At 40.5% G+C, this 27,169-nt stretch overlaps 1 protein-coding gene across 2 annotated transcripts in view; it reads left to right on the forward strand.

Moving 5' to 3' along the window:
- Positions 1-229: 229 nt before the first annotated feature.
- CLCC1 (chloride channel CLIC like 1) overlaps positions 230-27,169 on the forward strand; it is a 33,131-nt gene continuing 6,191 nt past the window's right edge. The window contains exons 1-9 of one of the 2 annotated variants that reach the window (XM_070367569.1): positions 230-390; positions 16,302-16,442; positions 16,848-16,949; positions 19,516-19,623; positions 21,631-21,852; positions 22,086-22,226; positions 23,567-23,660; positions 25,730-25,827; positions 26,097-26,243. In XM_070367569.1, the coding sequence (XP_070223670.1) occupies positions 16,314-16,442; positions 16,848-16,949; positions 19,516-19,623; positions 21,631-21,852; positions 22,086-22,226; positions 23,567-23,660; positions 25,730-25,827; positions 26,097-26,243 (1,041 nt within the window). In that variant the 5' untranslated portion in view covers positions 230-390; positions 16,302-16,313. The remainder of the gene's footprint in view (positions 391-16,301; positions 16,443-16,847; positions 16,950-19,515; positions 19,624-21,630; positions 21,853-22,085; positions 22,227-23,566; positions 23,661-25,729; positions 25,828-26,096; positions 26,244-27,169) is intronic. The other variant, XM_070367570.1, reaches the window with a different exon arrangement.

Genomic DNA, 27,169 nt, shown 5'->3' on the forward strand with positions numbered 1-27,169 from the left:
AACAGATTTATGGGTTTTATTGCAAATATTAAGTATTCTAGAACTTAGAGGAAAATAAATGGATAAGAAAATATGCTTCGTACCCGTTTAATATATTTGGCTTCGAAGTAAGATTTCACTTGGAGAGTTCAGCTTATGAGGATCAAGAAATGCAGGCCTAAAGCAGGCCGACGGAGGTCGGCCCCGCCCCCTTGACGGGCCAATCAGCCGCGCGTCCGGGAAGGACGTTCAGCCGCCGGCCGAGCGAATCGATGAGGACGCGCGCCAGGCAGGCCCCCAGCTGAGGTGTTCGGCGGCTTGCCGGGCGGCTGGCCATCTTCGCTAGCTGCCAAGTCTGTTATCTGTCTTCCCGGAGAGGCAGGCGGGCGACCCGAGACGTGAGTCCGCGAGGTGGGTTGCGTTTGTGCAGCGGGCGGGTTCCGCAGGCGGCGGCGCAGGCGAGGCCAGGGGCGCTGTCGGGGCCTGCGGGGGACTTCGGAGCGCGGCGTCGACCGGGGTGGGCGAGCGACCTGCCCCCTTATCTTACCGGCCAGTTGGCGGCCTTAACTCTGGTTGCCGCGCGGTTGCTCTCACTTTACGCGCTTCGAAGGGCGTCCTCGGGAAAAGGGGCAAGACGCGCAAAACGAGACGCGAGCAAACGTTGACTTTTGTTGGCTTCAGTTATCTCTGAAAACTTTAAAAACAATCTGAACGAATACCGTCAGCAGAATGGCTCGGATTTGGTTGTAGTTAAGTTTTCAAAAACTCCAAATTAATTTGAATGTTAAAATTAGAGATGAATATTTATGACTGGGTGGTGAAAAACAATGACATTTTTCACTGTGATGGTGGTTATGAAGGCGTGGTCCCCAGACTAGCTTTATCATCATTACTATCATCGTCGTCCTCATCTAAGAACTGTTAGAAATGCTCTCAAGTTTGAGAACCACAGTTCCAGGAAACTGCACAAATGCACGCGAACTAAATTGCAGCCCCCTGATTCCTATGCCCTTCAGTTGACTCTAATATCCACGTTAATTTTCTCACTCATTTCACGTGTAAACTCGTTGAAATCAGATGCTCCTCTTTTATGCCGATTTCCACTCAGTGGCTGGCAATCTCTTTGGAGATCTCTTTGTTGATAGCTGCCCAGTCTAGTATCTCCTGTTACAGCCCACTCTGCATTTCCCACTTTGTAGGGATGGGATCCCGCAGTTCCTCTCCGCCTTCTCAGAATAGCCCCTCAGGACCTTTGGCATCCTGCTCTGGAGAGGCAGTTTTTAGGTAGAGCCAGTATGGGTTGGAGGGCTTCCCTGATAGCTCAGTTGGTAAAGAATCAGCCTACAATGCAGGAAACCCCAGTTTGATTCCTAGGTCAGGAGGAACCTCTGGAGAAGGGGTAGGCTACCCACTCCAGTATTATTCTTGGATTTCCCTTGTGGTTCAGCTGGTAAAGAATCCGCCTGCAATGCGGGAGACCTGGGTTTGATTCCTGGGTTGGGAAGATTCCCTGGAGAAAGGAAAGGCTACTCACTCCGGTATTCTGGCCTGGAGAATTCCATGGACTGTTTAGTCTGGGTTGGGCCACATAATAGCTGAGTGGCCTTGGGCAAGTTACTTGTTTTTCTATTCTGTAAAATGAAGATAACAATAGTACTACTTCTAAGAGTTCTTGTGAGAATTAAATGAATGAATGTAACAGGTTTTGGCACATAATCAAATACTTGTACTATTATTTAACAACTTTGACGTTATAAGCGTCAAACTTGCTACTATTATTTAACAACTTTGACGTTATAAGTGTCAAAATACTGACAGATGAAAAAATTGATTAAAAAAAAATAAAAACTAGGGGAGAGAGACTGCTGCTGCTGCTAAGTCACTTCAGTCATGTCCCACTCCGTGTGACCCCATAGTCGGCAGCCCACCAGGCTCCTCCGTCCCTGGGATTCTCCAGGCAAGAATACTGGAGAGGGTTGCCATTTCCATCTCCCATGCATGCATGCATGCTAAGTCACTTTAGTCGTGTCTGACTCTGTGCGACCCTATGGACAGCAGCCCACCAGGCTCCTCCATCCACAGGATTCTCCAGGCAAGAATACTGGAGTGGGTTGCCATTTCCTTCTCTGGAGAGAGACTGATTATTGACAAATAGTAGAATCACAGATAGTGCCACTGAACTAAACCAACATAAGGTACTTTTCCTTAACACTTTGAGTGAGATGGTAACGAATCTCTCCAATGCAGGAGACCTGGGTTCAATTCCTAGGTTGGGAAGATCCCCTGGAGGAGGACATGGCAACCCACTCCAGTATTCTTGCCTGGAGAATCCCTTGGACAGAGGAGCCTGAAGGGCTGCAGCTCACGGGGTTGCAGAGTTGGACACGCCTGAACGTCTAACACTTTGACTTCACTCTTTGCACTCATAGTGTAGTGTGCAGGCCAACATCTCTGCCATCACTGGGAGCTTGTTAGAAGTGTAGAGGCTCATGCCCACCTCAGATTTACTCAGTCAGAATCTGTTTCTTAACAAGATCTCCAGCAGGCTTGGATGTGGCTTTGTATGGAGGACGTGTGAGATCACCTGTGAGATTTCTCAAGGAGAAGTCAGGGACCGGAGGGGTTTGGCAGAAGGGCTTGACTTGGCAGCTGCTTCCACTATTCTGCTTCGCCTCCTGGTCTTTTATCATTTCTGCATTGCTAACCCCTACCCCTAGGGCTGCTGATCATTATTGGAGAAAATAGCATAGCTGCCAAGAGTATTACCTTGTGGGGTTCATAGTCAAAACTCAGCTGCTTGACAGTTTTTTGATTTATCTCCCTTTGCGGAATGCCTCCTATTTTTCCAAATCTCCATTCTCCATCCCAGCCTGTGCACACAGAGACAGTCCGGATTTTCCAGTGGTCTTTTTCTCTGTCCTCTTAATAGTCACAATGTGAACCCTGAGCTGCTCTTTTTGCTTTCGAGCCTTTATTTCCATTCTTCCTTATTCGTTTCTATTGATGTGCTCAGTCACTCAGTTGTGTCCAGTTCTTTGTGGCCTTATGGACTGTAGCCTGCTCCTCTGCCCATGGAATTTTCCAGGCAAGAATACTGGAATGGGATGCCATTTCCTTCTCCAGGGGATCTTCCTGATCCAGGGATCAAACCTGCCTCTCAGGTGGCAAACTGTCCTACCAGAAAAGCTCTATTGATGAAGTCATGTAAAACCTTGTTGCCTATGAAAATCATTAAGTGTAGCCTTGATTTACACTGCTGTCTTTTCTGAATCTCTGCTCAGTTCAGACTGTCATTGTCAGCTACCCTTAGTTCTTTTTTTTTTCTTTACTCACGCCTTGCAGTTTGATGGATCTTAGTTCCTTAACCCGGGGAAGGCAACGGCACCCCACTCCAGTACTCTTGCCTGGAAAATCCCATGGACAGAGGAGCCTCGTAGACTGCAGTCCATGAAGTCGCTAAGAGTCAGACACGACTGAGCGACTTCACTTTGACTTTTCACTTTCATGCATTGGAGAAGGAAATGGCAACCCACTCCAGTGTTCTTGTCTGGAGAATCCCAGGGACGGGGGAGCCTGGTGGGCTGCCGTCTGTGGGGTCGCACAGAGTCGGACACGACTGAAGCGACTTAGCAGCAGTAGCAGCAGCAGTTCCTTAACCAGGGATTTATCCCCGGCCCATGGCAATGAAAGTGCAGAGTCCTAATCACTGGACTGCCAGGGAATTCCTTAGTTCTTTTATTCTCATTGAAAATGGTTGATTTACATTGTTGTGTTGGTTTCTGCTCTACAGAAGAGTGATTCAGTTATACGTATATATGTACACACTTTTTTCTTTTCCATTATGGTTTATCATAGGATACTGAGTATAGTGCTCTGTGCTATAGAGTAGGACCTTGTGGTTTATCCATTTCAGATATAGCAGCTTGCATCTGCTAACCCCAAACTCCCATTCCATCCCTCTCCCACCCCCTTCCCGTCGGCAACCACAAGTGTGTTTTCTGTTCACCTACTTAGTTCTTAACTGCTTAGAATTAGGCTCTTCGTCATTTTATGAAAGTCATTTCACAGATGACCAACTAATTAACCAATCCAGTGATTTTTTTCAGACTTTCTTTTTCTCAGCTTCTCTGGAGTACTTAATATAGTTGACTAACACCTCCTTCAGATTAAGCCCCTCTTGGCTTCTACACTTTGCATGTTTTTAGCTTGCCTTCTATTACTGTCATTAGTCTTGAGTCTCCTCTTTTATATTTGAATCTTCTCAAGGCTTTATTCCTTAGCTTAACTCTTTTTTTCCCTAATAAAGTATACAGTTATCCAGTATTTCTAAGTATCTCTGGAGCGTCAGAGGGATCTTAGGATGCCTTTCCCATCATTATTGTTATCTAGTGTTTTGACTTCACATTTTTAAACATAAAAAGTTAGTTTTTTCCAAAAACTCTCAGTTGTTTATTAAGTTTATCAGTATACTTGATTAGTCCTCATACTCCTTGGTTCTTTTAGTCATACCTTGCCTCATTGCAGGTAAACTTCTTTAACATATCAAGAGTCTGTGTGTTGTTGACTTTGTTTTTTTATGTCTGAAGAAATTTGTGTTAGTTTGCTAGGGCTACCATGACAGAGTACCCCAGACTGGGCAGCTTAGACGACAGAAATTTTTCTCAGTTTTGGAGGCTACAAATCCAAGGTCAAGGTGTCTGCAGAGTGGGTTTCCTGTAGTCTCTCTGGCTTGCAGGTGGCCATCTTCTCTTTGTGTCTTCATGTCATTCTCCCTCGGACCTGCCTGTGTCCAGATTTCCTCTTATAAGGACGCAAGTCATAGTGGAGTAGGGCTCATGCTAATAACCTCATTTTAACTTAATCACCTGTTTAGAGATCCTGCCTTCAAATATTCTGAGGAACTGGGGGTTAGGACTTCAACTTACGAATTTGGATGGAGGGATATAGTTTAGGTCATAACAGTAGCTTAATTAGTCTTTCCCATAGCGGGGAAAAAACCTTTTGTAAAATGTGAAATAGACATACGTACAGAAAAGTGTGTAAAATACAAATGTTCATCTTGCTGCTGCTGCTAAGTTGCTTCAGTCGTGTCCAACTCTGTACGACCCCATAGACGGCAGCCCACCAGGCTCCCCCGTCCCTGGGATTCTCCAGGCAAGAACACTGGAGTGGGTTGCCATTTCCTTCTCCAATGCATGAAGGTGAAAAGTGAAAGTGAAGTCGCTCAGTTGTGTCTGACCCTCAGCAATCCCATGGACTGCAGCCTTCTAGGCTCCTCTGTCCATGGGATTTTCCAGGCAAGAGTATTGGAGTGGGGTGCCATTGCCTTCTCCACCTTTTAAGCTAGGGTAATATTAATTTTGAGATTATTTATCAAAACTAGTTTAAATTATCTCACTTTCATGTTAGCTACATGAAATTGATTTATACATATGCTCAATACTCTTTACAGAGGGAAAAAATGTGCACATATATATATAATGTATACATATGTATATATAGTCGTTCAGTCATATTCAACTCTTTGCAACCCCATGGACTGTGGCCCACCAGGCTCCTCCGGCCATTGGGATTCTCCAGGCAAGAATACTGGAGTGGGTTATGTTCACCTTAGCGAGTTACTAAAAAGCAAGCACCTATGTAATTACTGTCCGGGTTAAGGAGTAGAACATTGCCAGTGTCCTAGATGCCCTCCAGCACCTTTTCCCTTGTCTCATTCCTGATCGCAGAAGGAAGGGTCTCAATATTTACCAAGTGTAGTGCTTGCTATAGTACTCTGACAAAGTTTCTTTTATTCTTGGTTTGCTAAATGTTTTCTTTTAATCATGAATGAGTTTTCATTCTTTGATACTGGTTTTGGGGGCCTTCTCTTTTTCTTCGTTAATCTTATTATATATAGGGTTATCAGTTTTATTCATCATTTCAAAGAACCAAGTTTTGGTTTTATCATCTTCCCTATTACATGTTTTCTTACTTCTTTTTATTCTTTATTTTTGCATTGAATTCTTTCTGTGGTTCTTTCTCAGGCCTCAGCTACTTTTATCTTATGCGTGCATTGGTCAGCACTGTGCTGAATACTCAAAGGGGTCTGTTTTGATACCAGTTCTCTCAGACTGGGTGTCCGCCAGTTTAGTTCTGACACTGCCTATCCAGAGTTAGTGTACACCCCGCAAGATAAGGTTACAAGACTTTCCCCACATAAGATGCAGGTCTTAGAGGCCACCTGTACTTTTGACCAACTAACTATAGATTGAGTGCTTCCCACAACCCCATCAGATTGGATGATTCACTAAAATGACTGAAAGCACTACAGTTAATGGTTATATTATAAAGAATATAGACGAAGATCAGCCAAATGAAGAGACAGACAGGGCAAGTCTGTGGGGGAGAGTGCAGCGCTTTTGTGTCCTCATGGAGGCCAGGGGTTTCATCAGCTCAGCACAGCAGTGTGTCACCAGCCAGGATGCTCCTGTGAGTTGCAGTGTCCGAGTTGTTTTTTTTTTCTGAATATATATATTTTATTGAAGTATAGCTGACTTACAGTGTTTCAGGTGCACAGCAAGGTGATTCATTACACATATACACATATGTTATTTTTCAGATTATTTTCCATTATAGATTATTACAAGATATTGACTATAGGTCCCTGTGCTATACCGTAAACCCTTGTTGCATATCTATTTTTTAAAATTAGAAATCTAGCATTCTATTCATACTAAGTCAAATGAGTGGAATCAAAATGTCAAAAATTTTTTAGTTAGGCAAAATTAATAAGTTTTCTAAAATATATATATTATGCATACTATTTAGTATAGTATAATATACATATATTATGCTATACTATGCTGCTGCTAAGTCGCTTCAGTCGTGTCCGACTCTGTGTGACCCCATAGACGGCAGCCCACCAGGCTCCACTGTCCCTGGGATTCTCCAGGCAAGAATACTGGAGTGGGTCGCCATTTCCTTCTCCAAATATATAAATATAAATACAAAAGCTTTTCTGTGCTTGCTAAAGGCTTCAGAAAAAACGTCAAAAAAAAGATGGAGAAATTGGAAAACATAATCTAAATGAAATGGGAGCACTGAATATGAAATAGAGAAAGTAAAACTAGATAAAAGTAAAAGATCATCATATGGTCCAGTTGTTTTTAAAATAAACATGGCTGCTAGTTAAAAACATCTGGAGCTCTGGGGAAAAAAAAAGCAATACCTGAGCATTTGTATTTTTCAAAAAAATTTCAAGATAATTCTGCTATGCATCAGGATTTTAAAAAGCGATTAAAGGTTTTTCTATTAAATGGTAGTTTTGGTGATACAGAATTCTATTATTTTCCTGTTGACCAATCATGATACAGTGGTATTGAGTACTAGTTACATAATCACAATAGTAAAAGATGTTTATCAGTTTTCACAATCAATAGCCAGACCAAAAAAAAAGATAATTACAATTGCAAGCCATAATGGGAACATGTGCTGTGCTTAGTCACTCAGTTGTATCCAACTCTTTGTGACCCCATGGATCCTGCCAAGCTCCTCTGTCCAGGTAAGAATACTGGAGTGGGTTGCCATGCCCTCCTCTGGGGGAATCTTCCCAACCCAGGGATTGAACCCAGATCTCCAGTATTGCAGGCGGATTCTTTACCATCTGAGCCACCAGAGAAGCCCAGTGTAAAATAATTACATACAATTTGGAAAGTCAAGCAGGGTGCTGTGGTAAGTGGAAATGCATATATGTACATGTTTGCATCTGCCCAGCCAGTCTGTGTCTTTTGGTTGATGCATTTAATCCATTTAAATTTAAGGTAGTGATTGATATGTATGATCCTATTACCATTTTCTTAATTCTTTTGGGTTTATTTTCTGTAAGTCTTTCCCTTCTCTTGTGTTTCCTGCCTGAAGAAGTTCCTTTAGCTTTTGTTGTAAAGCTTCTTTGGTGGTACTGAATTCTCTTAACTTTTGCTTGTCTGGAAAACTTTTGATTTCTCCATCAGATTTGAAGGAGAGTCTTGCTGGGTAGAGTATCCTTGGTTGTAGGTTTTTCCCTTTCATCACTTTCAATATATCCTGCCATTCCCTTCTGGCTTGTAGAGTTTCTGTTGAGAAATCAGCTGATAACCTTATGGGAATTCTCTTGTGTGTTATTTGTTGTTTTTCCTTGTTAATATTTTAACTTTGTCTTTAATTTTTGTCAGTTTGATTACTGTATGTATCAGTGTGTTCCTCCTTAGGTTTGTCCTGCTTGAAACTCTGTGCTTCTTGGACTTGGTTGACTATTTCCTTCCCCATGTTAGGGAAGTTTTCATCTATTATCTCTTCAAATATTTTCTCAGGTCCTTTCTCTCTCTCTTCTTCTCGGACCCCTATGGTGCAAATGTTGGTGCATTTAATGTTGTCCCAGAGGTCTGTTAGGCTGTCTTCCTTTTTTTCATTCTTTTCTCTATATTCTGTTCCGTGGCAGTGATTTCCATCATTCTGTCCTCCAGGTCATTTATCCGTTCTTCTGCCTCAGTAATTCTGCCATTAATTTCTTCTAATGTATTATTCATCTCTGTTTTTTGTTTTTTAGTTCTTCTAGGTCTTCGGTAAACATTTCTTGCATCTTCTCCATTGTTTTCAGAGCTCCTGGATCATCTTCACTATCATTATTCTGAATTCTTTTTCTGGAAGGTTGCCTATCTCCACTTCATTTAGTTTCTTTTCTGGGGTTTTATCTTGTCCCTTCATCTGGGACATAACTTTCTGTTTTTACATCCTAATTAACTTTCTGTAATGTGATTTTTGCTCCAGCTCCTGTGGGATTATGGTTCTTGCTTCTTCTGTTTGCCCTTTGATGGATGAGGCTAAGAGGCTTGTATAAGCTTTCTGATGGGAGGGACTGGCTGTGGGGAAAACTGGGTCTTGCTCTGGTGTGCATGGCCTTGCTCAGTAAAGTTTAATACAATTATCTGCTGATAGGTGGGGTCATTTTGTTGTCCTCTGATCACTTGATCTTTCAGCAGCATTTGATACAGTTATCTGTTCCCATTTTTCTTCACTTGGCTTCTGGAATAACAGCCTCTCCTGGTCTTCCTCCTGCCTCACCCATCTCTTATTAGCATCCGCTTGTTCTCTCCAACCTCCAAGTGTTGGCATGCTCCAGGTCTCAGTCTTTTATCTTCATAATAGATCCTGTGGTGATCTTAGCCAGTCCATGGTTTATCCATCTCATCTACATCTTTGTTGTTCAGTTGCTCAGTCGTGTCCGACTCTTTGCGACCCCATGAACTACAGAGAGCGTGCCAGGCTTCCCTGTTCATCACCAACTCCCAGAGCTTGCTTAAACTTGTGTCCATTGAGTCGGTGATGCCATCCAACCACCTCATCCTGTGTCATCGCCTTCTCCTCCTGCCCTCAATCTTTCCCAGCATCAGGGTCTTTTCCAGTGAATCAGCTCTTCACATCAGGTGGCCAAAGTATTGGAACTTCAGCTTCAGCATCAGCCTTTCCAATGAATATTCAGGGTTGATTTCCTTTAGGATTGACTGCATTGATCTCCTTGCTGTTCAAGGGACTCTCAAGAGTTTCTTCCAGTACCATAGTTCGAAAGCATCAATTCTTCGGCGATCAGCCTTCTTTATGGTCCTGCTCTCACATCCATATGTAACTATTGGAAAAACCATAGCTTTGACCAGACAGACCTTTGTTGGCAAAGTAATGTCTCTGCTTTTTAATAAGCTCTCTAAGTTAGTCATAGCTTTTCTTCCAAGGAGCAAGCGTCTTTTAATTTCATGGCTGCAGTCACTATCTGCAGTGATTTTGGAGCCCCCCAAAATAAAGCCTCTCATTGTTTCCAGTGTTTCCCCATCTATTTGCCTTGAAGTCATGGGACTGAATGTCGTGATTTCATTTTTCGCTGTTGAGCTTTAAGCCAGCTTTTTCACTCTTCCTCTTTCACTTTCATCAAGAGGCTCTTTAGTTCCTTTTCACTTTCTGCCGTTCGGGTGGTGTCATCTGCATATCTGAGGTTATTGATATTTCTCCTGGCAGTCTTGATTTCAGCCTGAGCCTCATCCAGCCTGGCATTTCGCATGATGTACTCTGCATATAAGTTAAATAAGCAGAGTGACAATATACAGCCTTGATGTTCTCCTTTCCTAATTTTGAACCAGTCCGTTGTTCCATGTCCAGTTCTCACTTTTTTTTTTGTAGTTTTTTTTTAATTGAAGGATAATTGCTTTACAGTATTGTGTTGGTTTCTGCCAAACATCAACATTAATCAGCCATAGGTATACATACGTGTCCTCCCTCCCCATCCCACTCCTCCAAGTTGTTACAGAGCCCAAGTTTGAGCTCCCTGAGTCATACAGCAAATTCCCTTTGGCTGTCTATTTTACGTATGGTAATGTATGTTTCCATGTTACTCTCCATTCAGTGTTGCTTCTTGACCTGCATATAGGTTTCTCAGGAGGCAGGTAAGGTGGTCTGGTATTCCCATCTCTTTAAAAATTTTCCACAGTTTGTTGTGATCCACACGGTAAAGCATCTGCCTGCAGTGCGGGAGACCCGCGTTGATCCCTGGGTTGGGAAGATCCCCTGGAGAAGGAAATGGCACCGTACTCCAGTACTCTTGCCTGGAAAATTCCATGGACTGAGGAGCCTGGTGGGCTACAGTCCATGGGGTAGCAAAGAGTCGGACACGACTGAGGGACTTCACTTTTGCTTTCACTTACACAAAAGCTGTGACAGGCTTTAACATAGTCAGTGAAACAGAAGTAGATGTTTTTCTGGAATTCTCTTTTTCTATGATCCAATGGATGTTGGCAGTTTGATTTCTGGTTTCTTTGCCTTCCTAAATCCAGTTTGTACATCTGGAAGTTCTCGATTTATGTACTGTTGAAGCCTGACGTGAAGGATTTTGAGCATTACCTTGCTAGGAGGTGAAATGAGTGTGGTAGTTTGAACATTCTTTGGCATTGCCCTTCTTTGGGATTGGAATGTAAACTGACCTTTTCCAGTCCTGTGGCCACTACTGAGTTTTCCAAATTTGCTGGCATATTGAGTGTGGCACTTTAACAGCTTCATCTTTTAGGATTTGAAATAGCTAAGCTACATCTTGAAGGCTGTCACCTGTATTTCTGTAGATCCACTTCTCTCCTTACCACCATACTGGTAAGGAGAGATGGGACATCTCTATGTGGTTATCAGTAAACATTTGAAATGTACTGTGTCTGAAGCAGAACTCTTGATATATCAGAACTTGTTGTCTGCCCACCTGAGTGTCCTTCAGTCTTTTCCCATTCTCCCTGTTGCTCTGGTCACAAACCTTAACATCATCCTGTATCTTTTCTTGTCCTTACTTCTTACATCCAATTTACCAGAATTTCTGCAGTGCATTTCTATATTAATTACAGTAGCACAAGATGGTATTAAAAAACCAACCCCTCAAATCTTAGGACTTACCCTAAAATAAATTAATTTTCATTCACGTGAAAGTCAAAAAACATGTTCCCACTTAATAGGTGGCCTTGCATGTGGTTGTTTAGGGTCCAAGCTCCTTCCATAGTCAAGCTGCCCTCCTCTAGGGCTCAGCGTCCTCCCCATTGCCTGGTGGGGGCTTGGGGGACAGCTGATGGAAGTTTAAGCAGGGAGGCTTTCACGGATGTGGTGCATATTTCTTCCACTGCTGTTGTGCTGACCAGGACTTAATTGTCACATACTTAACTGGAAGACACCACTTGTTACCATGTGTTCAGAAAGAAGAAGTAATGTGCTTGGTGACCTGTTAGCTGGGCTTTGCCACGTGTCTTCTTTCTAGTTTTCTGCTTTTGCCCTTCTGTTCCTGCTTCCACATAGCAGCCCCAGTGATTTTAAAATGTAATCCTGATTCTATCGTTTTTGTGCTTAAAACTCTCTAGTGGCTGGCTTCCTGTTACACTTAAGTAAAAACCATACTCGTTACTATGGCCTATTCCCCTTCTCCCCTCCAGCTCATTCACAAGACGTAGTTCACAAACCTTGACATCATCCTGAATCTTTTCTCATCCAATTTACCAGCAATCTCTGCAGTGCATTTCTGTGTTAATGTGCATAGCACAACCTCATGGTGTAAAAAAACAGTTGTTCTAGCCTTCTTACCCATTCTTTGAATACGTCAAACATAATCCCTACCTGGGCCTTTACGCTTGCTATCTTCTCTCTGAATTTTCTTTTCCTGAATCTTTCTACAGTTCGTTTATTATTTTTCTGCCTAATAATGTGGTTATGTACCACTGTGTAACAAACCACCCCAAAGTTTAGAGGCTTTAAACAACCATTTTCTCATCTCATAATTCTGTGGCTTATGGACTCTGTTGGACTCAGCTGGGTAGTCATTTTTTCCCACATGATGGTGGCAGATCACCAAGTCAGTTATCAAGGGATTGGACTGGATCCACCAAGAGGACTCACCTACATGACTGGTTGTTGATGTTGGCTGCCAACTGGGAGATCAGTGTGCCCTGACACGTGGGGTCTCCTGGTGACTTAACCTTTTCACAGCCTGGTGGCTGAGTTCCAAGGGAGAGTCCCCAAAAGCATGTCTTCCAAAGTAGTAAAGTAGAAGCAGCTGATCCTGGTATAGGGTAGGCCAGGCCATCTACACCTTCATCTTGTGTTGTTTTCCTCATAGGACTTATCACTATCTGAAATTAATTTTTTGTCAATTTATTGTCATCCGCCACTAGAATGTAAGTTTCTTAAAGACGACCTGACTGGTCTAGCTTTCTGTTAGCCCCATCACGACAGTGCTAGAATCCAGCAGCTATTTTGTAAATGTTGAACAGAGGAGTGCTGAACTCTTCCCCAGGCTGTATTCTCATTCTGTTTCTTGAAGTTAATGATATCACCGTTTTTGTTGATGGTGGGCCTTGAAATCTTACAGCCCTGTCTGTCATCGTTCTCCTTTTTTCCTTCTACGTGCATCCAGCTGCCAAGGTCTCTAGAATTAATCTTTAAAATGTGTCTGGGGGGTTGTTTCTGGTCTCATTGCCACAACTCTTTCAGATCAACATCCTTTTCTACTTCAGCCTCCTTTTGAACTGAGTGTACATTTAATTCTGGTTTCATCTTCCCCAAATATAGTTCCCATCCCCCTTGAAAACTATTGTTAGCAGGTAAAGTTAGTTACAAGCTTTTTACTTTGGCAGAGTCATCACAGCCCACCTCTCCAACTCTGTGTTCCACCATGTGCGTCCTCGTGTTTGCAGTTTCTGAGACGAACATGTTGCTTTCTGCCTCCCATGTCTTGCACTCTTAGAATGCTGCCCATACTACAGAGTCTATTTCCCATGCCCATTCCATGAAATCTTCCCGGTTGTTCCCAGTCAGATGTGCTATTTCATCCTTTCAGCCCTTGAAGCTCTGCTCTGAATCCTTGCTGAGGCCTTGATTGTTTGCATTTCCTGCTTACATTACTGAGTGTCTTTCACTTGCTGGCCACTGGGCTGGTTGTTGGGTTTAGAGAGGGGTGAGGCAAGATGGAGGAGAGGGCATTAGGAAGGTGAATTCAGACTTAAGTAAGGAGTTAACCTTCCCTGAAAGAGTTCAGATTATAGTGCTGTGGTTTTCTACCTTCATTGTGTGATGGAACCAGCAGGGGAGCTTTGAAAATCCCTACACTTGGTTTTGACTAAAAAGATGCACAGCGTGAGAGTTGTGAGTTAAGTTTTATTTAGGACAAAATGAGAACTGCAGCCAAGAGACAGCACCTCAGGTAGCTCTGAGAGATTGCTCCAAAGAGGCCCTCCAGGCTCCTCTGTCCCTGGAATTCTCCAGGCAGGAATACTAGAGTGGATTGCCATTCCCTTCTCCAGGGGATCGTCCCAACCCAGGGATCGAACCTGGATCTCCTGCATTGCAGGCAGATTCTTTACCATCTGAGGCACCAGGGAAGCCCCCAGGGGAAGGTAAATATATGATTTTGATGCAGGGGGAGTTCAGTGCAATCAGGTGCTTACTTTACAAAAGGTTTTCTGCTAGTCACAAGGAGCTGATGTCACCACGAAGGGATTTAGTGCTTTTCTAGATAACGAGGAGATGCAAGGATTGGGATCATGAACTCAGTTCCCGAAAATATCTGTCTGAAGACCTCTTCCACCATTTCCCTGGAGCTCAGAACGCCTCATTCTCTGCCCTGAATTCCCCGCAGGGGCTGTTGAAGGTTTGCAGCTGCAGCAGCACAGGGTTCGGTCTTTGCAGAGGCAGATGGCGAACACCCCTGTTGTTTTTCAGTCACTGGCAAATGCTTTTGGCAAGTGCGTGTTTGTAGTTGACAGGCCAGTGCCGATTTGTAGACAGTGGTTCCTCACCTAGAGATTCTGATTTAATTGACTTGGGAGGTGGCCATAATATTGGAAAATTTAGAAACTTCCCAGGTGATTCTAATGCAGGATTGAGAGCCTTTGTGGCAAGGGACGAGACTGACCAGTAAGTGGTTAATTTCAATCTGTGTTATGCTAGAAGAAGAAACAGCACACCAGGAACACAAAGAAGTGTTTGGTTTAGCCTGAAGTTACTTTTATTCCTACAACTACACTGTAAGCCATTACTGGGCAGGGCCCAGGGCATTCCCATCTTGGAACTCCCTCACCTGATCCTTATTCACAGAGGCTGTTTGACAGAACATTCTGCAGTGATGGTAATGCTCTGTATCTGCACTGTCCAGTTTGGAAGCCACTCTGCCCAGTTTGGAAGCCACTAGCCATAGGTGGCAATTGAGCACTTGAAATGCAGCTAGTGAGAATAAGGAAATAATTTGCAGTGTAATTTTAATTTAAATAGCCACGTGTGGCTAATGGCTGCTGTATTGGACAACGTTGAATAGAGAAGATAGTGTGTTGAAACAATTTGACAGTGTTTATGCAGAGGCTTAGATGAAACAAGCTATTTTCTCTGAGAGTTTAGTCACCTCATTTGAATCTTAATTTTGCACCTTTTAAGTTTCCCATTTCCCACAGCTTTACTGAGAAATTATTCATATACTGTACAATTCATCCATTTAAATTGTATAGTTCAGTTTTTTGGTATATTCACAGATAATGCACAACCATTTCCACAGTTAATTTTAGATCACTTTTCATCACCTCAAATAGAAACCCTGTAAACAGCTCACAGATATAGAGGGAAGACTTGTGGTTGCCAGGGGGCAGGGAGTTGGGGGAGGGATGGATTGGGAGTTCGGGGTGAGCAAGACAGACTATTATATTAATACATAGAATGGATAAATAACAAGGTTCTACTGTTTAGCACAGGGAACTATATTCAATATCCTGTGGTAAACCATAATGGAAAAGAATACAAAATGGAATGTATGCATATATATACTGAATCACTTTGCTACACAGCAGAAGCTAACACAACATTGTAGATCAACTATACTTCAATCAGAACAAAAGCTCTGTACCACTTAACTACCACCCCTGTGTCTCTTATATCCTCAGTCTCTTATATCCACTTACCAGTCTCTCTAGACTTTCCTATTCTGGACAGTTCATGTCAGTGGAATCATAATATATGGTTTCTGGTGACTGGCTTTTTTCACATGGCATAATGGGGGCTCAGTAGTGAAGAACCCACCTGCTAATTCAGGAGATGCGGGGTTGGATCTCTGGGTGGGTACGATTCCTTGGAGAAGGAAATAGCAATCCAGTCCAGTATCCTCAGTGGAGCTTGGTGGGCTACAGTCCATAGGGTCACAAAGAGTTGGACATGACTTAGCGACTGAACAACAAGGTTTTCAAGACTCTCCCACGTTGTAGCGTGGATCAATACTTCATTCCTTTTTATGGCCTAATAATAATCCACTGTGTGATAGTCATTAGCTTATAGACATTTGGGTTGTTTCTCCACTTTGGCTATTGTGAATAATGCAGCTGTAAATGTTTGTGTACAGGTTTTTGTGTTGACATATATTTTCACTTCTCTTGGGTATATACCTCGGAATGGAATTGCCAAATCATTTAGAAAAAAAAAAATATATATGTATATAGTCTCAATGAGACTGTGTGCACATGTATGTATGTGTTTATATACAAACACCATTTTACTAAGTATTTTTATTTCAGTTATTATGACCCAGAGGGATGGTATGGGGAGGGAGGTGGGAGCGGGGGGTTCAGGATGGTGAACATGTGTATACCGGTGGTGGATTCATGTTGATGTATGGCAAAACCAATACAATATTGTAAAGTAATTAGCCTCCAATTAAATAAATTTATATTAAAAAAAGGAAGCATTATCTTAACACTAGAAGTAGGTTGTTTTTATTAAAAGTAATCATACTTCAATATATGTGCTAATTTTTGTAGCATTCACGCAGGATGCTGTATTCTCTGCTCCTCTGTGAATGTCTGTGGCTGATAACTGCTTATGCTCATGATGATGAATGGATTGATCCCACAGACATGCTTAACTATGATGCTGCTTCAGGAAGAATGAGAAAATCTCAGGTATTTACAAAAATCCATGTGTGTATAATACCCTACCAGTCCTGTGATGGAAATAGTCTACATTTGTTATTGTTTTTCACAGAGCTGTGAAAGAGTCCTATGTCAGTGATTAATGACCATGCAGAATATCTTCCTGTCTCTTAGCCTAAGATGATTTCAACCCCACCTGTTTAATTCTGTTTCAGATTAGAATGTAAAGCTGATCAAGAAGCAAACCCATTTGATTTTAGTTCTTAGCTAGTATATAAATTTGAGGCTGTTATTTTTTTGGTGGTTTAATACAGTTGAAGAATATAACAAGCAAAGCCATAAAATGATGGAGTCAAAATTGTAGTCTTCACTAACTGTAGATTATTTTTACAACTGAACTATAAAGAAATAAAACCTCTCTCTGCTTTGCTTTAGGTGAAATATGGTATATCAGAGAAAGAAGAGGTCAATCCTGACTTGTCATGTGCTAATGAATTATCAGAATGTTACAACAGACTTGATTCTTTAACTTATAAGGTTAGGATTTTTTATTCATGATTTTTGTATTACTTATAGTATGTTAAATTGTTCTGTGTTTTCTGTCTTTGCTAACATTTCTTGTGTTTGTATGGATGTGAGAGTTGGACTGTGAAGAAAGCTGAGTGCTAAAGAATTAATGCTTTTGAACTGTGGTGTTGGAGAAGACTCTTGAGAGTCCCTGGGACTGCAAGGAGATCCAACCAGTCCATTCTGAATAAGATCAGTCCTGGGTGTTCTTTGGAAGGAATGATGCTAAAGCTGAAACTCCAGTACTTTGGCCACCTCATGCGAAGAGTTGACTCATTGGAAAAGACTCTGACGCTGGGAGGGATTGGGGGCAGGAGGAGAAGGGGACGACAGAGGATGAGATGGCTGGATGGCATCACCAACTCGATGTACATGAGTTTGAGTGAACTCTGGGAGTTGGTGATGGATAGGGAGGCCTGGCGTGCTGCGATTCCTGGGGTTGCAAAGAGTCGGACACAACTGAGCGACTGAACTGAACTTGTGTTTCTATCTAAAGTACAATTTACAAATATATAAATAATTTTTTTCTTTAATTACCCTAGCCTTGGTTTCGCTTTACTCTGGCCTTGAATTTTTAAAAATTGTACTTTTATTTTCCTGTAATAACATTTATCTCACTATGTTGTAATTATTTCTTTACCAGGCTGAACGTTTCTTGGAACAAAGAATAATTTACTCATTCTTGATGCTCTATCACCTGTCACAATGCTGGACTGTAGTAACTCATGACAAGTATAGCAAATGAAGAAATGTCTCTGCTGCTAGCTTATAAGCGTAACAGTTGCTCCTACAAATATAAGGGATTATTATAATCTGGTGTGTGGTAACTCTTATTTCATTTATTCAGTCCTTTTATTTCTGTGGCTGCAGTAGAGTTTGAGAAAGGAAGTAAGTCAAGATTGTTGGTTGGTTGAGTTGTTTGGGTTATGCTGCAAGAACCCACCTCTGTTGGTTTTGAAGCAGGGTGCTGGCGGCAGCGTGGAGGAGGCTGGGATGGGGGATGGCAGAGGTGCAGCAACGCTGAAGGCTCACCCTGAGGCTGTGACGGGGTGAAGAGAAAACTTTTCTGTGGTAGAATAGGCAAGTTGTGGTGGTTGAGGAATAGGGAAGAGCGAGAGTGAATGGGGGAGGGTTCCAGCTTGAGAGGCTGGGAGAGCTTGCTAATTGAGATCCAGATGTATCCCAGTGAGGTCTATAAGCAGCTGCTTGTGGTTCTTACCAAATGTGAATGTTGTCTCATCTGAGTGCTAGCAAAGAAAGGCTTGGATAAAATTTCCTTCAGTCTTAACTGCATTTTGTAGTGTAGTGAGCTAATTTGGCTGCCTGGTAGGAAATGGAGAAATGCCCTTTTACTGAAATTTTTCATTCCATTGTTTGTGACTTTGGGTCTGACATTGTAAAAACATGATTAGTAAAATGAAGTCTTTAGTCTTTGTTTAAAAAATTTTTTTTTACTCTTAAAAAGAAATTTAAAAATGTTAAGGTTTGTAAACCTTGCCTAAAAGCTGAGGAGTGCCCTGTGACTTCTTGAGTGTCATTCTGTCCTGGGTCTGTGTGTGCTGCTCAGTTCTTACGTGTTTATCATCTGAAGCCCATTCCAGTGCTCCACTCAGCTTGTGGTCCACACTCAAGTAATAAGTGGAAGTTGCTTATCGCAGGTTCTAAATGTCTTACGACGTGCACTACCCTCACTCAGAAACTAGCCGCTCTGGTGATTATAGACCTGAGTTCAGAGGAAGTCTGTCCTCATGAGGGATTCTGTGCAGACGGGCTGCCGTGTGTGGACGTCTGGAGAGGCCTTAGTTGAGTTGCTCAGTCGTGTCCAACTCTTTGCGACCCCATAGACTGCAGCACGCCAGGCTTCCCTGTCCATCACCAACTAATTGTTCAAACTCATGTCCTTTGAGTCGATGGTGCCATCCAACCATCTCATCCTCTGTTGTCCACTTCTTCTCCTGCCTTCAATCTTTCCCAGCATCAGGGTCTTTTCCAAGGAGTCAGTTCTTCGCCTCAGGTGGCCAAAGTATTCCTGCCATTTGGTAGGGCATGATTGATAGTTGGCAGGAAAAATCAGCAAAAGGCCAAAAAGTAATACACACATTCAAGAAAATCTTTGCTGTGTCCTTCATCTTCTAGCTGCATGTTGCCTCTGTTTTTGTTTGGCTGTGCTCTCTTTCTATTTTTTTTCTCCCCTTTTCCTTTTTTCTTTAAATCATTACTTTGGAATTAGGAAGGGGCAGATTGGTCCAAATGTTCTGCTTATCCACATCTCTGCTTCCTTGTTTCATGATATTCAGCTTTACTGCTGAAAGTCAGCAAGAAAACTGCCGGTTGGTGCAGTATGGGACTCCTGGTGCTCTTTTGTTGCCTACTCTTTGCAAAGAGAACCCACAGAAAGCAGGCCAGCTCTACATTTTAATCAAGCTTGATGAACATAACCAGCTCCTTACTTTGACCTTGATGGGGCCACTAGGCTAGAAACTTGACCCTTACATTAAACTCTGACACTAACTAATGTATTTGTTTTGTGGTGCAGATTGATGAATGTGAAAAGCAAAAGAGAAAAGACTATGAAAGTCAAAGCAATCCGGTTTTTAGGAGATACTTAAATAAGATTTTGATTGAAACCAAAAAGCTTGGACTTGTGAGTATTTGATGTGATACTAATCAGTGTAGTGGATATTTTTGTTGTGTGTTAATCTCACATTATGTCAGCAGTGATAAAGCATCATTATGCTTCAACAGAGAATACCTGACTTGCCCTTTTACCAAAACCTTAATCATGCAGGATTGAAGGTAGCGGCCTGCTGGTTTGGTGGAAGGCAAGTGAGCAGTGCTGACCCTTCTGCTCTTTCTTATAGTTCACGGGAATTTACTTACTCTGTGCACTGCTGTACCACCTAATTGAGTTGCGGGGAGAGGGAGATTGTTTTAAATTTGCTATTTGAACTTTGCTGATCAGTTGCAAACTTAAACTCATGACTTGGTAAGGAAATTCTATTCCAGTCCTTAGTTCTTTTCTATCATTTCCACACTTTCTTGTTCAAATGATGTAATATCATTACATATTGAGAAAAAGAAAAGTGGGTTTTAAGATTTTTCCCCTAGCTGTTTATTGTGGCAAGGGCTGCTTTATAGAATTACATGTCATGGACATATTGTTCATGATTAATATTAAGATTCCATTTTTTCGAGTCATTGTTTTCCCTTCAGGGAGTTGAAACATCTAGAAAACTTTAAAAAAGGGAAGGTTAAAATGAGCAATAATCCCACATTATTTTGGAGATGTAAAAGCAGATGTAATCATATGTATAACCTTCAGTTAGAGTCTTACAACAAGTGCAAGGTGGAAAAGAGTCTGTTTTATAGACGAGGAAACAAATGGAGCTAGAAAATACTCAAGATGGAGAAGCTTGAAATAGTTTTGGTTTTTTAGAAATATTTAATCAGTGACTACTTTTTTATACTTACTGATGATTTGTGATATTACATGACACTTGGGTTTTTCTCATTTTATACCTACTTTGTAATATAAAAATCAGTATTTACTGTTAGAAAAGATAATTTTCTCTTATGTGAACTGTTTAATGTTTATAGAGATTTTGCTAACCTGTACTCGCACTAATAAAGATAGTTGTGCATGTCATGTATGTTCGTGGAAGCCCAGATTTTGCTGCTTTTTGAGATCCTTTTTGTTTTTCTTATTTTTACACTCTAAATTTTAGGCTGTTTGAAAGCTGTGTCAGCAAATGGAAAGTCATAAACTGAATCATAAAATAATGATAGTTTATCCTCACTATTTGTGGATTCAAATTTTGTAATATTTTGAATACTAAACTTTATTTGTAACCTCAGAATCAGTACTCCTGCTTTTGTGTCACCCTTAGACATGCTCAGAGTGGCAAAACATTTGAGTTGCCTGATGAGCCCACTTTCAGTTGAGGTGAAACAAGGCCATTTTCAGCTCTCGTGTTATCTTTTCAGGCTATTTTCTAATTTTTAAACTTTTGCTGTTTAAAAATCTCCCAAGTGTTTTGCTGTCTAGTGATCCTAAGCACAGGGAGGCTGAGCTGTGCCTTAGAGAGAAATACCCTTGTTAGATAAGTACAGTTCAATCGCGAGTCATAGTGCTATTGGCTATGAGCTTATTGTTAATGGATCCACAGTGTGTATTAGGTGTCTTTAAACAGTAACATAAAAAGGTTATGAATTGATTGGTTGATGAAAATATGGGTGCAGGAAACTAAGCCCATATTTCCTTTAGGAACCATGGTTCAGTATTTGCTAACTGGTTCAAGGTGACTTTATAGAATGTAAGTACTACAGATAGCAGGAATCAACTATAATTTAGTAAAATGTACTGTATGTTACTTGCATAGAGTTTTATAATTTTGAAATGTTTTATAATTTTAAAAACATGTTTTAAATTTGAAAATTTTGTACTTTTGAAATGTTTTTCATGTTTATTATCTTTGGTTTTCATGTTGGCCTGTGAGACAGACAGGTAGATATTATTATTCTTATTTTATACCTGGGAAATATCATGAACTAGTTATATATTTAGTTCCAAGTTGGTTTTATCTTAATGTTTCATTGAGTAATGATAAAATTCTCCTTTTCTGTTTTTTTTTTTTTGGCAAATTTAATTCAGCCTGATGAAAACAAAGATGACATGCATTATGATGCTGAGATTATCCTTAAAAGACAAACCTTGTTAGAAATACAGAAGTTTCTCAGTGGAGAGGATTGGAAGCCAGGTGCCTTGGATGATGCACTAAGTGATATTTTAATTAATTTTAAGTTTCATGATTTTGAAACATGGAAGTGGCGATTTGAAGAATTTTTTGGAGTGGATCCGTATAATGTGTTCATGGTAAGATGGGATGAGGGGCACCTGATTAACAGTTTACTTTTTAAAATACTTTAAAAACTTCACCGTAATTATATTGAGAACTCATGCTAAGTCACTGATACTGGCTTGATGAACATGCAGCACAGTGGTACAAATGATTTTGTGTATTCAAGTCCAGTTCTTTTTCTTTGCTCTCAGTCAGCTCTTTTGATGGGGAGGATGGCTTGGCAGTGACTCTGTGTTTCTGTTTCCAGGTGCTTCTGTGTCTGCTCTGCATCGTGGCGTTAGTAGCTACTGAGCTCTGGACCTATGTTCGTTGGTACACCCAGTTGAAACGTGTTTTTTTCATCAGTTTTCTCATCAGTTTGGGATGGAATTGGATGTATTTATATAAGGTAATATATAAGTAGAAGTTTCTAAAACTCTAAAGTGTTATTTCATAATAGGAGACTAAGCTATTTAGAGCTAGTGTAACCTCGGGTGAGGGTGTGAGGCAGTGATTGGAGTGTTGGTGAGGAAATTGGCAGCTGCTCAGATGTCCCTGGTTTTTGGGTCCTTGACCAAGTTAGTGGAGGGAAATGTGCAGTCCTGATTTTCATCCTGCTTATGTGTGGCATCTGGACAGCTAAATTAGAATAGAGTTATGTAGAGAAGTAAAAAATTCTCATGTTGGTAACTTGGGGTATGTCTTTTTTATTCTTTGCTAGAAATGATGCCAAAATACTATTTTCTAAAGTTAGATTATTTTATGACTATAAGAATGGTGTATTTATAGCAGAGAATATAGAAAGGATAGAAAAATACAGAGAAATTTAATTTTTTAAAAATTGTCTAGGGAATTTCCCGGTGGTCCAATGATTAGGAGTCGGTGTTCTCACTGCCAGGTATCCGGTTTGGGGAACTAAGAATCCTGCAAGTTGTATAGAGTGGCCCCCCAAAAAAAGTCTATAATTTTACCACCTAAAGATAACCACTGTTGATGTTGTGAGGTATTTATAAACTTTCCCAAATTTTTATTCTTTAAAAATCAGGACCACATTATATATTAACATTTGAACGAAGCATTATTTTTCGTGACAAATTGACATATTGTTCCTGTCAAACTAGCATAATCATTGAAGAAAAATTTTAGACCTTTTAATGAGTCAAGTGGCCAGCTATTTTCAGTGAATTCATCTGATTAAATCTTTGTGATATTTCTTTAACCTTTCTCTCTAAGTTCTGTAGCTTCTAGAACCAATTATTTACAAATTAGAGGAAGGAAGAAAGTTTGGTTGAAAATTATCTGTGATTTCCCCCAAGGCTTTGATTTATAAAAGACATTTTGGCCATTTGTGCTGAAAATCATTCAAAGCAAAACACCATTTTGTCATGAATTGTTTGGGAGAGTGAGTAGGCACTTAATATGTATAGTTATGTTTTGGGGCATGACGTGAGCTATATTTGAACTAATTTTTAAAACAATCTTCTCAGTAAAAAGGTTTTCTAGAATTCCTCCTCATAATTATTTTAAAAGAAGGCAATTGTAGTTAGTTCTTTACCAATTGAATGTGTTTTGCCGTGAGTTGAAAAGAGCCACTCTTTTAAAATAATATGTATTTTTTTCTGTGAAAAATTTTTAAATAATCTGGTTTGGATGAATGGTGAAGACACGCTTTGAAGTGTGGTTTTTAGGGTGAGTAGGCATAATCTTTATTGTTAGTAGCCTCTCATGGTTCCCTTTGGTGTTGGTCAGCTCGCTTTTGCCCAGCATCAGGCTGAAGTTGCCAAGATGGAGCCACTTAACAATGTATGTGCTGAGAAGATGAACTGGAGTGGAAGTCTCTGGGGTAAGATATTGGTTCTCTTGGCTTTATTTTGAGTAGAGTTTCTGAGAATGAGGAAACATTTTAATAATTACAAACAAATGATAAAATGCCAGAAGGAGGCTTTCCATGACTGAATCGTTAGTATCAGAACCGGCAGGAAGAGTTGTAGGCTTCAGTGACTTCTATGTTTATATGTCACAGGAAAGGGATAGAAAGTATGTATGTGTCAGCTCTGATATTATCTGTCTGCCTGAATTGGACTCACTTGTGTTTGTCTAGTTCTTAGCACAGTGTCTAGCACGTCCTGGGTCCTCAGCAGAAGTTTATTAGAGTATTTTCCATCTTTGATTTCATCTCTGTATTGACTTGTGAAATCTTATGTTGTAGCTTCGCTGTATGTTTTTTTTTCATTAAAGGGGAAATTATTTTACTTTTCTTTTCCTTCAGATTTTATAAACATTCTCACTAATGTTGACTGCCTTTAGTTATATGTACCTAACAATGGGAGTGGTTTAATGATCAAATACTGTTTGTAAATAAAAGTCCAAACAATGACTGATTCAGAATAGAATTTCGGCAGCAAATCAAGGTGTCCAAAAAATTAATTTTCTTAAAAAGATATGGGAGCTAAACCAGCCCAGCCTTACTTCCCAGCCTCAGGGAATAACTGAATGCCTCCTGTAGCTCATACTAGTACATAAAATATTATTCAGTTCAGTTCAGTCACTCAGTCATGTCCGACTCTTTGCTACCCTATGGACTGCAGCATGCCAGACTTCTCTATCACCAGCTCCCAGAGTTTCCCCAAACTCATGTCCATCAACTCGGTGATGCCATCCAACCATCTCATCCTCTGTCGTCCCCTTCTCCTCCTGCCCTCAATCTTTCCCACCATCAGGGTCTTTTCAAAAGAGTCAGCTCTTCGCATGAGGTGGCCAAAGTATTGGGAGTTTCAGCTTCAACATAGTCCTTCCAATGAACACCCAGGACTGATCTCCTTTAGGATGGACTGGTTGGATCTCCTTGCAGTCCAAGGGACTCTCAAGAGTCTTCTCCAACACCACAGTTCAAAAGCATCAGTTCTTCAGCGCTCAGCTTTCTTTATAGTCCGACTCTTACATCCATACACGACCACTGGAAAAACCATAGCCTTGACTAGACGGACCTTTGTTGGCAAAGTAATGTCTCTGCTTTTTAATATGCTGTCTAGATTGGTCGTAACTTTTCTTCCAAGGAGCAAGCATCTTTCAATTTTATGGCTGCAGTCACCATCTGCAGTGATTTTGGAGCCCAGAAAAATAAAGTCAGCCAATGTTTCCACTGTTTCCCCATCTATTTCCCATGAAGTGATGGGACCGGATGCCATGATCTTAGTTTTCTGAATGTTGAGCTTTAAGCCAACTTTGTCACTCTCCTCTTTCACTTTCATCAAGAGGCTTTTTAGTTCCTCTTCACTTTCTGCCATAAGGGTGGTGTCATCTGCATATCTGAGGTTATTGATATTTCTCCCAGCAATCTCTTTAATAATTTTCCACAGTTAAAGTATTATACATGAGTCTGATTTAGAAGAAGAGAACTAATGTTCTACTTTGTTTTATAAGTAAAGAATTGACTTTTTAAATTTAATTTTATTGAGATAGTTGTAGATTCACAGGCAGTTGTAAGAATACAGAGAGATCCTACAGACTCTTTACCCATTTCCCCCACTGGTAACATCTTGCATGATTACACTAGTGCAGTATCACAGCCAGGATATCGACTTTGATACAAGCCACCTATCCTACTCAGATTTTTCCAGTTTTTTCTTGGATTCTTTGGTGTGTGTAAAGGACTGTTTTTAATTATTTACCATTTAGAAATCTTCATAAAATATTTTCTCTGTATAAGACTTGTATAATTTGAATGGATTTTTAAAATAAACATTTTGGACATGAGATGACATTTTAGAAAATCACTATTAGTAGGAGTCTATTTGTAAACATAGTTTAAAATTAATTGGGGGTTGTGGGGGGAAGGAGAGTTAAAACTAAAATATTATTTGGGAATGAAATGCAACTTAAAAAAAAAGACTGTTTTTTGTCTTCTAACAGAATGGCTTAGAAGTTCATGGACCTATAAGGATGACCCATGCCAGAAATACTACGAGCTCTTACTAGTCAACCCTATTTGGCTGGTCCCCCCAACAAAGGTTAGAATATATTTTGTGAAAATTACTTACACAAAGTGAGTAAAAAGTCTCTGTTTATTAAAACTTGTTTTTTTTTAACTGTCACTTTGCTAATAATAAACCTTTGTTCTAGGAAAAATACTTCCATTACTGTCGTTTCCACATTAAAAGTATATGATAACATTTGTGGAATTTCGTAATTTCAGCCTCAGCACAGTTGATTTTGACTTACTCTATGCACCTCGATCCTTTGAGGGAAAAAATTAAGTTGCTTTTACCTTTCATTGTAGGCACTGGCAGTTACATTCACCAACTTTGTCACGGAGCCATTGAAGCATGTTGGGAAAGGAGCTGGTGAATTTATTAAAGCAGTCATGAAGGAGATCCCAGTGTTACTGCACATTCCAGTGCTGATAATTATGGCATTAGCTGTCCTGGTTAGTACATAGCACTGTTAACAATTAATAGGATTTATAGAAAAAGGCAATTCTAGGATTATTAGGGTTTTTTTTTAGTGTTGTAAATTGGGCTAAATCATGCTTAATGGCATGGAAAGATGATTTTTAAGTGATAAACGTTTGTTTATATTTGTCCATTCCTCTTAGTAAGAAAATGGTTCTCAAGTTTAATTGTAGATGTCAAAGTGGTGATTTAGAATAATACCCTCTTTTAATATTTGTTTTTTAAACTTTGTGAATCAATACGCGTGGTATCAGTTGCTTATGTCCTCGTTGAGAAAAGGGGCATTATTTCAGTGTGAGCTTTTTTGCCACACTGAGAACTGGAGAACATTGGTTTTAGCATAGAATCAGAGAGGGATGTAGAAAGAGGTGCATGTACTGAGAAATAATTTAGGGGATCCAGGAACAGAGATTTATTAAGGAATCTTACAGTGTTACTTGTCATTCATCCATGGTCTCTTCAGCTCTTTTTTGGGTTGATTTTCAGCCCTTACCCTAATAAAGTAGTTGTCCCATAAAACAAAATGTAAAGAACTCAGATGTGCCATGGGAAATTATTAAAGAGTTCTCTTCCCTTAAGGATGTAAAATTTACTATGTTCTGTTTACTTAAAATTGATACTCTTTTGGTATTGCTGTTTGGCTTGTGACTAGGATTCATTGGTTCAGGGATCTGTTTTTGTTAGGTGACATTCGTGCAGTAGTAATTTAGTCTCTGAGACTGAAGTTAATAGCAAAACCCTATTATTGCTTGTTGCTTCATCTGCTGCCTTTTGCTGCTCCATCTTTAAAGAGTCATGTCTCTACTACAGTGGTTTTCAAATTTTTCTTCTCAGGACCCTTCTGTAGTCTTAAAAACTGAACACCACAAAAGCACTTGTTTGTGGGAGGTTTATTTATTGA

The sequence above is a fragment of the Bos mutus genome, chromosome 3 (assembly GCF_027580195.1).
Source record: "Bos mutus isolate GX-2022 chromosome 3, NWIPB_WYAK_1.1, whole genome shotgun sequence".
In the NCBI taxonomy this organism is placed as follows: domain Eukaryota; kingdom Metazoa; phylum Chordata; class Mammalia; order Artiodactyla; family Bovidae; genus Bos; species Bos mutus.